The 14,456-nt window shown below is 44.9% G+C and overlaps 1 protein-coding gene across 2 annotated transcripts in view; it reads left to right on the forward strand.

The window, feature by feature from the left end:
- col8a2 (collagen, type VIII, alpha 2) overlaps positions 1-14,017 on the forward strand; it is a 35,017-nt gene extending 21,000 nt beyond the window's left edge. For both annotated transcript variants that reach the window (XM_040188146.2, XM_078081853.1), the window contains exons 2-3: positions 5,734-5,925; positions 9,105-14,017. In XM_040188146.2, coding sequence (XP_040044080.1) covers positions 5,763-5,925; positions 9,105-11,005 — 2,064 coding nt within the window. In that variant the 5' untranslated portion in view covers positions 5,734-5,762 and the 3' untranslated portion in view covers positions 11,006-14,017. The remainder of the gene's footprint in view (positions 1-5,733; positions 5,926-9,104) is intronic.
- Positions 14,018-14,456: the final 439 nt, after the last annotated feature.

The raw sequence follows: 14,456 nt of genomic DNA on the forward strand, positions 1-14,456 counted from the left end.
CTGGAGAAATGCTATTTGTTTTAAGTAACACGAGGACTTTCCTGCTGTTTTTTTTTATTATTATTGCAGACCGTAGCAGCTTCAGCCAAGCTGGAGAGCGCTCCATTACGTTATAATTCCTCTTCCACATTTTACCAGACCGAATCCGCGTTGATTTATATCTGTGTCGAAAATATGAGTTGTTTTACTTTTGTACACTGACTGTGTACGCTTACTTCACGATGCCGTCACCGTCCCTGCGCACTACTTTCTTTCTCCACCTTTCTCCACCTTTTCTCCCCCGTTTCCGGTTCTTCTACCTCAACGTTTGACTGTTATGTTGATTAAGGAATAACAGAGACCTGAGTGTACTGAGGTACCGGTGGACTTACAGGGGAAAAGAGAAACGCCCCGGCTCGGCCCGGGGCCTTTGGCAGCGCACAATAAAAGTATTCACACCAGCAACGAGCGGTGTGCAGAGCCGCAGGCTTAAGGAGACGAGAATAAGAGGAACAGGAGAGGGTGGGGGGGGGTGGAGAGGACAACTGAGGTTGCCGGTCGAGACCCACGAGCCAAGTCGTGTCACAGGCTGATCGCTCTGGTTTGCAGGGTATTATATTACTTGGTGTCCTCGAAGTTTTCTCCACAGTGCAACTCTCACACAGACTTCCCTTTTGTGGTTGTAATTTCCAATCTATAAATCTCCATCTTTTGTAGTTACTTCAAATTTTCCCCATGATGAGCGAATGATAGATAGCCGTTGGGCCCGTGTGCTCTTTCAATGAACTTTCTTGCTGAGCTTTTATTGCTCTGGAAAGGTGGAAGCATATCGGCTTTTAGGAGATTATTCTTTAAACTCTCTCATTTTCGATAATCAGCCGCTCGTATCGAGTTTAAGTACGCCGGAGAGATGCGTCTTCCCGACAGACACCATTCTGCAGCTCCCCGCAGACTTTCAGTCCATCTCTCTTTAGGCTATATCGTATGTATATCTGTAGCGCTTGACTGAAAGACGAGGTCAAAGAGCAGGTGAGCCAGACTGGCTGATTCGTTGTAATTAATGCACGCTCAACTGGCCTGGAATTATTCCTGGTTGGGGCTCGAGAGCGAGTAAGGGTCCCTTTGTAAAACTGGCATGCAACTGTAAATGTGTGAGGCTCTCTGGGTGAATCATTCTGTGAGTAATTAACACACACACGCATCACATGCACAATACATCAGCCCCATCTTATGATTAGCGCGTCTGCTTCTGCACTTAGACGAGTGCCACGGGGGTGTTCAACGTGTTCTTCTGAATGAAGTCATCAAGGAATGGAAACAACCCTCCGTCTGACCTCTTCACTCATTTCCCCTCGTCATGTTTTCTTCGAAAACCTGTCTGACACCCGTCAACCCATTTCCTCATTAGTCTCACTCGTTCCCTCTTAAACACCCCCCCCATCAGCATAAACTCACCCCTCTCTCTGACCATCTTTCTGCCCTCCTCGCAACCGCTTTAACCTTCAGGGATGTTATGAAAACACAGCCCTGCTCCACGTGTACCAGTTCGTTTTTTTTCACCCCCCCCCCCTGTAGCAAATCCACCGTCGGTACGATTTGGACCGTCTTCTCCTTGTTTGCATCCTCCCCGCTCACATTATGACGGACAGATTTATAAAAGCGCGCACATTCTGTCAGGTGTCAACAGAAGACAACAAGCAAGACAGGTGACGGGCACACGAAATACAAGCTTGTGATTGGATGTGCATCCACCTGCACTATCATTAACACTACACATAGAGAGAAAGATAGCTGAGGACTGTGTGTTTTGCTGGATGAAAACGCTTTGGCCCTCATCATCTTCTGTTTTATACATTTTCACAAAAAGGTATTTGGATACATGGCACCCATACATAATTGTTTAACATGTTAAGATTTGCATTTACTACTTGTACTACATGGACGAGTCATTTGAAGAGATGTGCTGTTCCACCGCTGCTTATTTGCACACGTTTGAGAAATAGAGGCATCAAAGCCACGAAAATCCGTGACCACTACTCAAATATGTCGCAGTGAACTGAATCCGGAAGGGTGTAATGGTCCACGTGCCACTCAGGCTCGAGGATGGATTACCTCATTGGAAAGCAGGTGATTCTCTAAATATAAACCCACACGCTCGATTTCCTCTCCCCAGTCACACACACACACACACACACACACACTCTAACTCAGTAAGAGCTGCATGTCTCCGGCCGTCAGCGTGTTGGGGCCGCAGGTCAATGGAGCCCTGTGTCGTCTGGAAGTGATACCGTAGCAACGCTTTGGCCCGCTGGTGTATGTTTTTTAAAAGCTTGCTTAATGTTTGCCTTGCTTAATGTAAGTGAAACCTTTTTCACTTAATCTGTAAAATCCATTATTACTCAAGCGTCTAGACTGCAGTTTGAAAAATAAACCATCGATGTCTTTTTCTATTTACTTTGACCGCGCTTCATCCTCTCTGCTGCTGCAAATTCGCTCTTGCTTTAAAAGTCCCCAGCAATTGCTTTGCTGAATTCACAAAAAGAGGGTTCGTTAAAGGATGATGACCACCCGTGTGGGTTTATGGTTAACATTCAGGAGTTGTTATGGTCACGGTTGTGGCTCAGCTCTGCCAGGATCCGATGAATCAGCTAAAATATGCGGTCAGGTTTTAAGTGCACTCCTCTGCGAAACCTGTGGTCGTAACCAAACTAACTAACAATCATGGACCTCGGTTGTTGTTCAGCCATCGGGGAGTTTTTCGTGAAAGCTGTTTGAGGACGTTCAGGTGATCATTCCGCCACTCGCCGAGCAGCTGAAACCTCCGCCAGGAAAACGACACGGAACCCCCGAACTCTCGTGTGTACCTATAATCTCTCTGTGGCACGCGGTTCAGGAAATGCCTGGCAGTCTGGATCCACACAGGCACCACTTAATGGAAGTGGTGGCAGAACACCTCCCCACCTCACCTCCCCAGCGCTGTTTATTTCTATTAGTGGGCAGCCGAGCAGTTTGGAGGAACGCGTTGCTTCGCTTGCAGTCCGACTGCCTGTCTGAACGGGCCACTTGAGATGCTGCTGAGTTTGGGTTTCGGGGGAGGCTTTAGAGGCTCCTCTGCAGGCTTCAAGGCCTTCCTACATCTGTTGGGATGGCATGCAGCACTTTGAGGTGCCTGGTTTATGTCCGTCGCTTAGATCACCTGGTGGATTGAAGACAGATCTGTTGGATTCAGGAAAGTGGGTTGGCTGCCTGTCCGTCAGTGTTCGCTATGCACACATGCGTCCTTGTACTGGATGTGGGCATTAATGTTTTTCTGTTCCGACCCTTAAGGCCTTTGTGCCCCTGATCTTTAGCAGAGTCTTTACATATTGAGCGATTGAACCTTATTCTGCTCGAAGGTCAGTCACTTTCTCCTTAATGCTTCTTTCCTCTTCTGATCTTCCTCTATGTGTGTATTTTTGGATCTGCTGCCGTGCTCTGTGTTTGGGTGATTCATTTTTCTTTTCTTTTCTAAAATCTGTTTCATATAAAATTTCACCATCCCTGCCAGCGAGGCCTTTTCCCCGTCACCTTGAGTGCCGCTAGCGTTTTAACGACCAAGGCAGGCTTCGATTCGCCATTAACCCCACAAACTGGGGGGGGTTCTGTCTTGGTTGGTTTTCGGTGGACGAATTTTCATGGCAAAAACAGGGGGAAGGGTTAACGAGTTTGAGCATTTTTCAAGACACCCGCGTTAACCACTCACCAGAGCTATGTTGTGTGTCCTCATGCATACCGAGGGTGTGCGGTGTCTGCGGAGAGGGGCTGCGTGAGATCCTTTAACAACGTCTGCGGAGCTTATTGAACAAAAACTTTTGATGAAACCAATTGTGGAGGTGTGTGTGTGTGTGTGTGTGTTTGTCGCTCTGGATGGTGGACGGTGGGCATCCAGAGCTGCCTGTGCAACCAAAACCACAGCCCCCCCCCCACCCCCACACTCCCCATCCCCATACCAGACGAGATTCCCTGCCAGCCAGCCGGCGAGTCGGCCAGCGACCACGAACCGGCCAACCAATACTGTTCTCTCCTCCTCCTGTTTGTTTCTTTTAACATCCTCGTCTTCGCGTTCCTCATTTCGCATAGATTAAGCTTTTGTGTGCACATTCAAGATGGGATCTTTTTGATTCTGCCCCGGCCTCCCAGTCTCCAGCAAACCGTCGGTGCCATAAAGAAATACCCTCGACGCGCGCACACTCGTTGTCTAATGACAACAAAAGGAACCCAGAGAAACACTGTGAGTGGCCGTTAAAGCGGAGTTTGACCACCGATGGCTCGGATATCGGAAAAAACGGCAAGGTTGTAAAACAGACGTGGTCTCTGCACACACGTGGTGTCAATGAACGCACCGGTTAAAAAGCACGTGTGAGTTTAAGTCTGCCGTGAACTCACGATGCCTGAGTGCAGTGAGGTGCACAGTCTGATTAGGTGTCATTTTAAAATGAGGAAGTCCGTCGGAAAACTGTCAAATGAGGGAAAAACTTTGACTGGGTAACTGCCACTTTCAGGCTGAACCTTCCTCTCATTGTTGCATTAAAAATGAATCCACATCTGCAGAGACAAGTGAACTTTCACACAAACACATAAACAGTGTTTGAAATGGGTATTACCTGAAGCAGGGGCAATAATGGGGCCTGATGAGCTCGAGACCTACTGCAACAGCTTTCTCTTTCTCTTTGCAACAGCTTTCTCTTTCTTTTTGGCGCTAAAATGTTAGACTAAATGCTGCTTTACATTAATGATCCGGTTACACCACGACACTGTGTGTCAGTCAAGTCTGAAAAAACCCCAAGCAGGTTTGAGAGAGGAGCTTTTCATAGCTACGCACCGTTTTCTCACATCTTCGCACAATCCCCGTGCCGCCTTCGGCAGTCGGACGGGAGCAGACTGAACCTGAGATTCCGTTTGGCTTCCGCATCATCAAAAAAAGCAAAAAAAACTTAAGCCATTTTCACGCATCCGTTTCAGCGGTTAAAGGACACCTACGTGTGCTCACTTATGACACAAAAACACCCAAACCATCCTCTGATTTCCTGTTTGCACTTGACCACTGTTGTGGAGAATACTTTTTGGAGCTGGAGATGTAGCTATTTTCTTACCGAAGCAAATTGAAGTCAACAGATCTGCTGTCCACTCGCCCGAGCCCAAACATCAACCCGACCAATCTACTCGGGAGTTCTACTCTAGTTATGTTACATTTGCACGTGTGTGAACCTCGTGTGTGGACATGTACCGGAGGTCCTCCCTGTCTTCAATATGTAGCTAAAAATAAAGATTTCAGCCAACATTTAGCCCATTTATATTTGGGCTTCAGTGTCTGCTACTTTGCCAACTTCTACTCAAGAAACATGTTTCCTTTTCCCTCTTTGCTTTCCCAAAGGTCTGCAGCTGGTTGGCTGGAACATGCAATGCTCGTAGACACAAAAACCAACAAAACGTAGTGTTCACATGCCAGGTGCATTATGTCACAGCAAGAAAGAAAGAAAGAAAGAGAGAAAGACTGTTTTGAGGAGAAGCATTAAAAGCAGGATGGAAAGATTTCTTGCTCACAACATTTTGATCGTTATTACTGTGCATGTGAATTCCACCTCAGCTTCATCCACTCACACTCCCCTTGCCTCCCTTCTCCTCCTTCAATCTTAGAAAAATCAAGGTGAAGCCCAGTCATTTGAACGATACCAACGACCGTGGCCTTCTTTTCTCTTCTATTTGTCCCTCCAGCTGTTTTCGTGTGTCGTCTGAGGCCTGCGATGCTGATGACCATGCTGTTTGCTCCTGCCTGTGTGCTACTGATGCTGGGAGCGCGCGCCCTTGCTGGAGGCTACCCCCCCATTACCCACATGAAGTACATGCAGCCCATGATGAAAGGGCCTATTGGACCCCCGTTCAGAGAAGGCAAGGGACACTACGTTGGTAAGTAATCGACGGGGTTACATGTGCCTCTTGTACTTCAATGCCTCACTCTGCTCTGACGGAATTGGTCGCTGTTGACTCCGTCGGCCCGACGGGGCCGCTAATACTTTCAGCAACAGTCCATCAGGGCATTTAGAACTGATTCAATACTTGATTGAACTCTATGTTGTACACTGCTCAGTAAGGCCTTCTTAAATATGAAAAACTTCAAATTGATGACCTTGAAATACTCTTTGAGAAGTCTTTCTGTCTCTGGTATCAATTCAAGTGTTCAACTCATGAAGTCATTTTCTGCAAACAGTGTATGAGTTAACTATCCGACCCAGAGTCAGCGCTGACACGGATCATATGCAAGTCCTTAAGGGGAACAGAAATATGACGTCTTCCAAGGAGCAAAAGAAGTCTGCAACATTGCGGTAAATATGTGACGGATGTCGCGATCTCCCCAGGTCAGGCTTGTGCACTAAAGCCCCTGGTTTAGTGTCTCTCTTCAGACAGTTAAGGGACTGTGTGAGAAGTGTGTGTGTGTGTGTGTGTGTGTGTGTGTGTGTGTGTGTGTGTGTGTGTGTGTGTGTGTGTGTGTGTGTGTGTGTGTGTGTGTGTGTGTGTGTGTGTGTGTGTGTGTGTGTGTGTGTGTGTGTGTGTGTGTGTGTGTGTGTGTGTGTGTGTGTGTGTGTGTGTGTGTGTGTATGCGCGTCTCGGTGCCCTGCGGGTCCTGCAGCATTTGGCAGCTTCTCCGTTGGGGCCTAATGGAGGCCTGATTGCCCACCGTTTGCTGAGCTCCACTTGGCCAGTTGTTCATCCTGTCATCTGGATGCTGTTACCCCAATGTTTATCAAATATTCTTTGGCTGTTTGATGAAGGAGAGAGTGTGAAGGATGTAAAAATAGATTGTATAAAAGGCTCGGGTAAGGGAAACTGGGACGGGGGGGGTGATCATCCTGAAAAAATGTTCATGCTGTCACTGCTATCATCATCAAATTTGACTCTCACAACTAATACAAGCTATGGATCGGATGAGACGTGCCATGTGTTAACAGAGGCCACTGCTTCAAAGGAAAGTTCAAAGCAAACGAGGGGCACATTTTCATTTCAGTGCCATAATATGATTTTGGACAAAGAGAGACTCCAGAAGTTGGATTCAGAGCAATTTTAGTGTTTATGCATTGCAGTCAAATCCATCACAGAAACATCAAAGATGTGCCGAAAGAAGTTATGCTTTCTATAAATGTGATTGCAAAATTTGGTGGAACCAAGATTAAGAATTAAAGAGAAGTGAAACTAACGCGCCATGTGGCTGAGATGAATACGATGCCTTTGCTGCCACCCAGTGGTCACGTGTCCACATTGCATCACCACTGGAACAATTTATCAGTTATTGATTAAGTATATGCTCTGTCTATCTTTATCAATAGGCTCAGAGTCCATTAAAAATACAAACAATCATTGATCACATAGGATCTCATTTGGGAGAATGGGCTCATGTGGTTAATAGGTGCTCCGGTAGAAAGAACGGTTAAAAACTATGGTTAAAAAATGATCTAAATGTCTAAAAGCAAGACATTCTTGTAAGAAGATGGCTACCAACTATGAACATAGGTTTTCTTGTGCAGTGACAAGCATATATGAGCGGTGGGTCCGCCATCAATCTCACGGGTCAGTACTGTCCTCAGGCTTGCTTGGGTACTTATCTAATTTTGCTCTTACAAGAGCAGACTTCAATCAATTCAGTGACTCCTAGTTTAAGTGTATTTGAAAAAGCTTAAGACTTTGTCATCTGGAGAGAACCGCATGTAGTAATGAAGGGGCAATTATATTCTCTCAAGTGTGAAGCATCTTATTTCCTCTCTCCGGGTGATATATGAAGGCACTACAGAAGCTAAAAAACTAAGCTCAGGCCAGACTGATCATTACAAAGCTCAGCACAATGTTTTGAGTGTTTTATGCGCTGATAAAAAACAACTTGTTGTCTGAATGTAGAAAAGGAACCATCATTTTGGAGGATGATACAAAAGTGATTACACCTGTCTTACCAGAAGTCTTACCAGTACCAAGTCTTACCAAAACTCAAACGAGACTCATACTCTTTTTCTCATCACTGTGTCAGATTTCAAGGATGTATTCTCATTGAGTGCCAGCAGGGGGATGTAGTCGACTGTGGTTACATGATGGGGAAATAAGGGATCTCCACCTTAATGAGCGGAGAAAAGATTATGTTTTCATCTCTTCTACAGGTGTCACTGTATTGACATTGGGAGGTCATGTCTTACTGTTTTTGGGGTATGGTTAGAGAATATGGATAAAATACTTCAAGTTTATCTGATAGATTTACAAACAGACATGTTGAATTTTAAAATATGCATGCATGTCATTTCATTCTTTCGAATAGAAAACAAGTTGAGGTTCCCTTTTGCCATCGGACATACAGGTGAGGTGTTGCTGAGATAACAAACCTACTGAGACTTTGTGATTGGAGTGATCTGCAGACCCGGTCTGGGCTTCTGCCCCCTGTGGCCGGACTGTGTTCTGCTTGACTCACTGCCAGGACAGAATACAGAAGACACTTTTCTGACGTGTGGCACACTTCTTTAGTCTCGTTCATACTTTGTTTCACAATAAAACAATTAGCATTTTGCACATACTCTTAAACCAGAGTGACTGCGGTTTAAAAATAAAAAATTGGTTGTATGATTACATGGATAGATATATGGACTGGAGGCCTGTCCAGAATATAACAGGTTTTCTGCGCTATCCAACCTGTGAAAAATACCTAATCAATGACTTGACTAGTCAGACACCTTACCATGCGGTGGAAAGCGTAATAAGTTTACTAAATATATTCTGTCTTTAATGCCTTTCTGGCTGCATTTTACTGTCTTGACATGGACAATGGGATTTCAAAAGTGAACTGGCTTATCAAAAACTAGTCATATTAACATTAAGCAGATATTTCATTCTTTGTTTGTTTGTGTATTGCTTTGACCCACAGTAACTTGAGAGTTCTGTTATGTTAAGTCCATTCAGTACAATAGACAACTGTCGCCCCAATGGTGAGGCTGGTGGTCCTTTAAAACAATGTCTTTAAGTGACATATAAACCTCAAGTTTCTCAAGTTGAAGATGGGTTAAATGTGGAGGTATATTATCATGACAATAATATAATCCTCTATTTTTTTCCAGATATGCCACCCATGATGGAGGTCAAGGGGGAACCAGGCCCCCAGGGTAAACCTGGACCAAGAGGCCCTGCTGGGCCAGAAGGAATGCCAGGCAAACCGGGACTGGGCAAGCCGGGTCTCAATGGCCAGCCAGGCTCTCAGGGGCCTCCTGGCTATCCAGGAATTGGTAAGCCTGGACTTCCAGGTCTTCCGGGAAAGATTGGACCAAAGGGGATGCCGGGGCTTAATGGCGAGGTTGGCCTTCGTGGTGAACCAGGTCTCAGAGGTTCTCCAGGGCAGCCTGGCCTTCCTGGCCCAGCTGGTCTTTCTCTAAATGGGAAGCCTGGACTTCCAGGCATGAGAGGGCCCTCTGGGATTCGGGGTGAACCGGGACATAAAGGACTTTCTGGGCCACCAGGTGAACCTGGGTTAAAGGGTGAGAATGGAAATGGAAAGCCAGGGCCTACAGGCATAAGGGGTCCTCCTGGGTTGAAAGGTAGTGCAGGACCACCTGGTCTTCCAGGTATAGGCAAACCAGGTCTTAAAGGGTTGTCTGGATTGCCTGGTCCTAAAGGTGATCAAGGATTCCCAGGGGGACAAGGAGAACCAGGAGAGGCTGGGTCTCCAGGTCTACAAGGTCTGCCAGGACCAGTTGGGTTGGGGAAGCCTGGGCAAGACGGATTGCCTGGTGGACCAGGTCCACAAGGTCCCAAAGGTGAGTCAGGGCTCAGGGGTCCTCCTGGATTCCCTGGCAGTGCTGGTTATGGAAAACCTGGTCCGACTGGGCCTAAAGGAGAAAAGGGCTATGGTGGGTTACCTGGTCTCCCAGGGGAGAAAGGAGAGCCAGGAATGCTGGGCCCAATTGGGGGACAAGGCCTAGATGGGCAAACAGGACCACCAGGACTTCAAGGCCCAATGGGACTCCCTGGAAAACATGGAATGCCGGGACAGAAGGGAGATTTTGGGCCCCAGGGCCCTCCAGGACTTCCTGGTCTCAGAGGTGACCAAGGCCCCACTGGGTCCTTTGGAAAACCTGGCATCCCAGGGGAAAAAGGCATCCCTGGGCCTAACGGAGCTACTGGAAAACCTGGCCCCAAAGGTGATGCAGGGCATATTGGCCTGCCTGGTAATCCAGGGTTGACGGGTGTTCCAGGACCTAAAGGAGAGTCAGGGTTTATAGGAACCCCAGGACCCAGGGGGCAGTCAGGAATTCCTGGGCTACAGGGGCCCATGGGTCCCATGGGGCCACAGGGTGCCCCTGGCGTAAAGGGTGAATCTGGACTTCCAGGGTCTCCAGGACTTGGACTGTTGGGAGATAAAGGAGCTATAGGTCCCCAGGGTCCTCCTGGGAAACCAGGTCCCTCTGGACTCAATGGTAACCATGGCCCTCCTGGTCCTCCCGGGCCCCCCGGTCCTCCTGGAAATGGCCAAGCAGTTGCAGGGCCAACCGATTCACAGTTGGAAGGGGATGAAGTACCAGGGGACAGGAAAGGTCCCGCATACAGTCAAGTCCCACTCTCTGCCTCTGTGGCACCAGCCTTCACAGCGATCCTCAGCACACCTTTCCCTCCCTCTGCAATGCCAATAAAATTTGACAGGACCCTGTACAATGGGCAAAATGCCTACAGCACTGCTACAGGCATGTTCACTGCTCCTTTATCTGGTGTCTACTACTTTGCATACCACATGCATGTAAAGGGAACAAGCCTGTGGGTGGCACTGTACAAGAACAATGTGCCTGCTACTTACACCTATGATGAATACAAGAAAGGCTACATGGACCAGGCGTCCGGTAGCGCTGTCCTAGAGCTGAAGGAGGGTGACCAAGTGTGGGTCCAAATGCCGTCGGATCAGGCAAATGGCCTCTACTCTACCGAATACATTCACTCCTCCTTCTCAGGATTTCTGCTCTGTCCCACATAACCCTTCCCTTTCCTTCATTGTCCTGTATTGGCACCTCAGAGCAGCCCTAAACCTGAAATACCTACAGCCATCACAGAAACACAAAACCAATGGGACTCTCGATATTATCGGCATCATCTGTATCCGTCTCACCTTCAGCAATATCCGCAAAAGAAAAAACTTTGTTTTCAAAAGTAGGGGAAGGACTTTCATACTGTGTTCTTTGTTTCATTGCCCTTCAAATGTGTGTTTTGGGTTGTTTTCATGATGGTGTTTTTTTTTAGTTTATATTATGTTAATTATTATATTGTTATTATTTTATTATTATTTGGTCCTTGTTGTTGTTCATCAGTTTCAGACTATTAAGTGCCTTACTTTGTAATGTGCTAGTAACAGACCTTCCCATGTGACTGCACATCCTGCCCACAAGCTCTGACATCACCCGACCCTGGGGGCTGATTGGTTCCTTTTGGCTGCAGTCACGTCCACCCTCTGTTCCTATTTAAGACGTGATACTGGCAATGCTGACATAAAGAGCAGTGATACAACAGCGAAAACATAGACAGAATATAGCAAAACAAGGCATTCTGTGCTGAATACTATTACCTTTCACGTCTCCTTTGTTTGGCCTCTATAGTACTTGCTATGTTAAAATTATTAATGGGATTCAATCGTTGTTTTAAGAGTGAGATATATATTTTGACAATTAGTTTGCATCTGTAGGGTGCTTATTTCTTTGCTTCTTTCTGAATTTAGATGGCCACCATTTAAAATGACCGTTATCATTGTTTTTATTTATTGAACTGTCCAGAAACGCAATCCAAGAAATAAAACCCACAGGTAAATATGACCTCACAGTATTAGACATTTAAATTCAAACTACCCTGTTCAAATGATGATGCAAGAAATATGTATTTTCTTTGACTTATCAGACACAATTAATTAAATAAGATATCTATGCATACAGTCAATGTTTACATGCGGTAGAAAAGATACTGAGAGCATCTGCTAAATGGACGTTAAGGACACAACTCAAACTAGATTAGCCTGTATCTTTCAATCAATCCCATTTTTCATATTTAAATCACATCACAGGGACGCAGGCATCCTCTTCAGACGCTCCCATCGTGACAGCAATGCCTTCTAATGTTAGAACAACGTTTCATTAAGTTTAGTACTACGTAAACATTGCGAGTGAGCAATCTTTGCCGCCATAATACGAAAGCAACATTTCTGACCACATTTAACCAAATCTGATAAAGACGCTGACTATTTAATACAAAATAAGGATGCAAATGGCTGGAAAAACCAAATAATGCACATCCACTCCTTCCTTCAATGGCAGTTTCTATGCAACTCTCTGTTGCCAGGCAAATTAGATAATTCGTGAATGAAATTGTTTCCATCAATTTTCAAACCGCCGGGTTTAACATCGCAGAATAATTGTTTCACTTTGTGGAACATCTGTGGCTACAAGGACGAGATGTCTCTTAGAAGCGAAATTATGACAAAAAATAAACAGCCGGAAATGAGAATCAATCTGCGTTCGCTCCGTGAATAAGTAAAGGGACCGACTGAGGCCCACAGGTTGTGAAATACAGGTTGCGTAACATTTAACAACCCCCTGCCAGATTTCTCTGAGAGGTGGTGGGGCAGAGGTGAGAGTGGTGTATTGACTCATTTCTGTTGGATGAGGCATTAAGGGTACATGCTGTGTTTGCATGCGTGTGCTTGTATGTTCTGGTAGGTGTATCCTTCTGTCTCTCATTATGTCAATATATATGTGTGTGTGTGTGTGTGGGGGGGTGGGTGGGGGGGGGGGGGGGGGTTCACATTGTCCCCCTGGCATTCAAGTCATGAACACTTCAGCAAGAATAATCACAAACTTGAATGAAGCTACGAAACCTTTGCAAGAGTTTACAGTCCTGTTAATGTTCCACGTGCATTTTTCACTCCAAAAACTTTTAGCCTGATTTCCCACACACACAATCTTTGCAAAGTAAGGTAAGACGTTATGACATAAATCTGGACGATGAGAAGATTGTGGGAGATGACATCAACATAAGTTAACAAAGTCTTATTTACTAAACAGATTCCTGGCTGACACCAAACATTTTTACAATACGAATTTACAATATCCTGTATAAATCTACTACCATGCTGAGTTTCTATACATACACATTGACTCTTCTGGAAAAGCGACGCCAGGAAAAAGGCCTAATCAGTATTTCAAGTATATATGATTTAAACGGTGCACTTGCTCTGGCCCATTTCTTCTCACAACATGAAAAAACTGTTATGTATTAATCTTGTCATGTGAGTCTACAAACCCATCCCAGGCTGGTTGTGTACTAAATGTTCTTCCCTTTTTTCGATGCCTTCCATTTTTGGACATATGAAATGTTGATGTGAGTTACATGGGGCCATAACTCTCTGTTTTTGTGTTTTGCTTGCATGCAAAGATTTTCCTGCACGCAAAACGGTCAGCGAGTGTCAGTAAGACTCATGTACCGTCTCGATCACAAGTTGCTTTGAAGTGTTTTCTATTTTTATCTTTAAAAAACAAAAAATGTGTTTTTTTCTTCTTTTTTGAGTCTTGCTTCGGTTCTTAAGGGATACTTGTTTGTTTTAGTTTCTGTAAACACAAACGGCCATTCCCATTTGCACATGAAATTAATGAAGATGTATTATACATTTATGATAATTTAATTTTAGGGATGCCAAAACCGACCACCGAAGCCTAGAACGTATAAATGGTATTTAACAGCATTGATGAGTTAAGAGCATTTACGACACGTAGTTAGCATTTTAGAGTTGTTTGTAAAGGATTATTTTTTGACTTTTATTTTTTATTTGAGTAATGTAAAATGTATCAACTTATAGGATTTTTGTTATGCAAGGCTATTGCGTTCCCTTTATGCGATTAGAATTTGGGTATAAAATGCACTCTTATTGATTCAAAATGTTTGTTTGCTTATACAAATCTACAGTACTTGATTGTATTGATACCACATCAATAAAAACCTTCTTGTATATTGGTGTTCGTTCCCCACTTTCTATCTACTGGATTTGCATTTTAACATATTAGTAACCCTTGAGATAGTAGTACATTATTTTCTTTACGTTTAGGTACAAATATCTGCATGGAACGTCTTGAGTAGAAATCTTTTGCAGGTAAATGAATGAACACCAGAGGGAGATGAACGATATAGTAAAAACAGCATTCCAGGAAATAGCTTGGATGGATCGTCTTTATTTGCTTGTGAACTCCGAGCTGCATTGTTACTGTTTTGTTGCTCAATTCAGATTATTAGACAATCTTGATCACAATTTGATCACAATTTACGCACTGGGAATATGTCATCTGAGAGAAACGGATTAAAGCAGCTAATTATTCGTAATAGTATGTACATACATATATATGTACATACATACATATATATATGAAAACATACACACATCACATTCATGA

This window comes from Gasterosteus aculeatus, chromosome 10 (assembly GCF_964276395.1).
Source record: "Gasterosteus aculeatus chromosome 10, fGasAcu3.hap1.1, whole genome shotgun sequence".
In the NCBI taxonomy this organism is placed as follows: Eukaryota; Metazoa; Chordata; class Actinopteri; order Perciformes; family Gasterosteidae; genus Gasterosteus; species Gasterosteus aculeatus.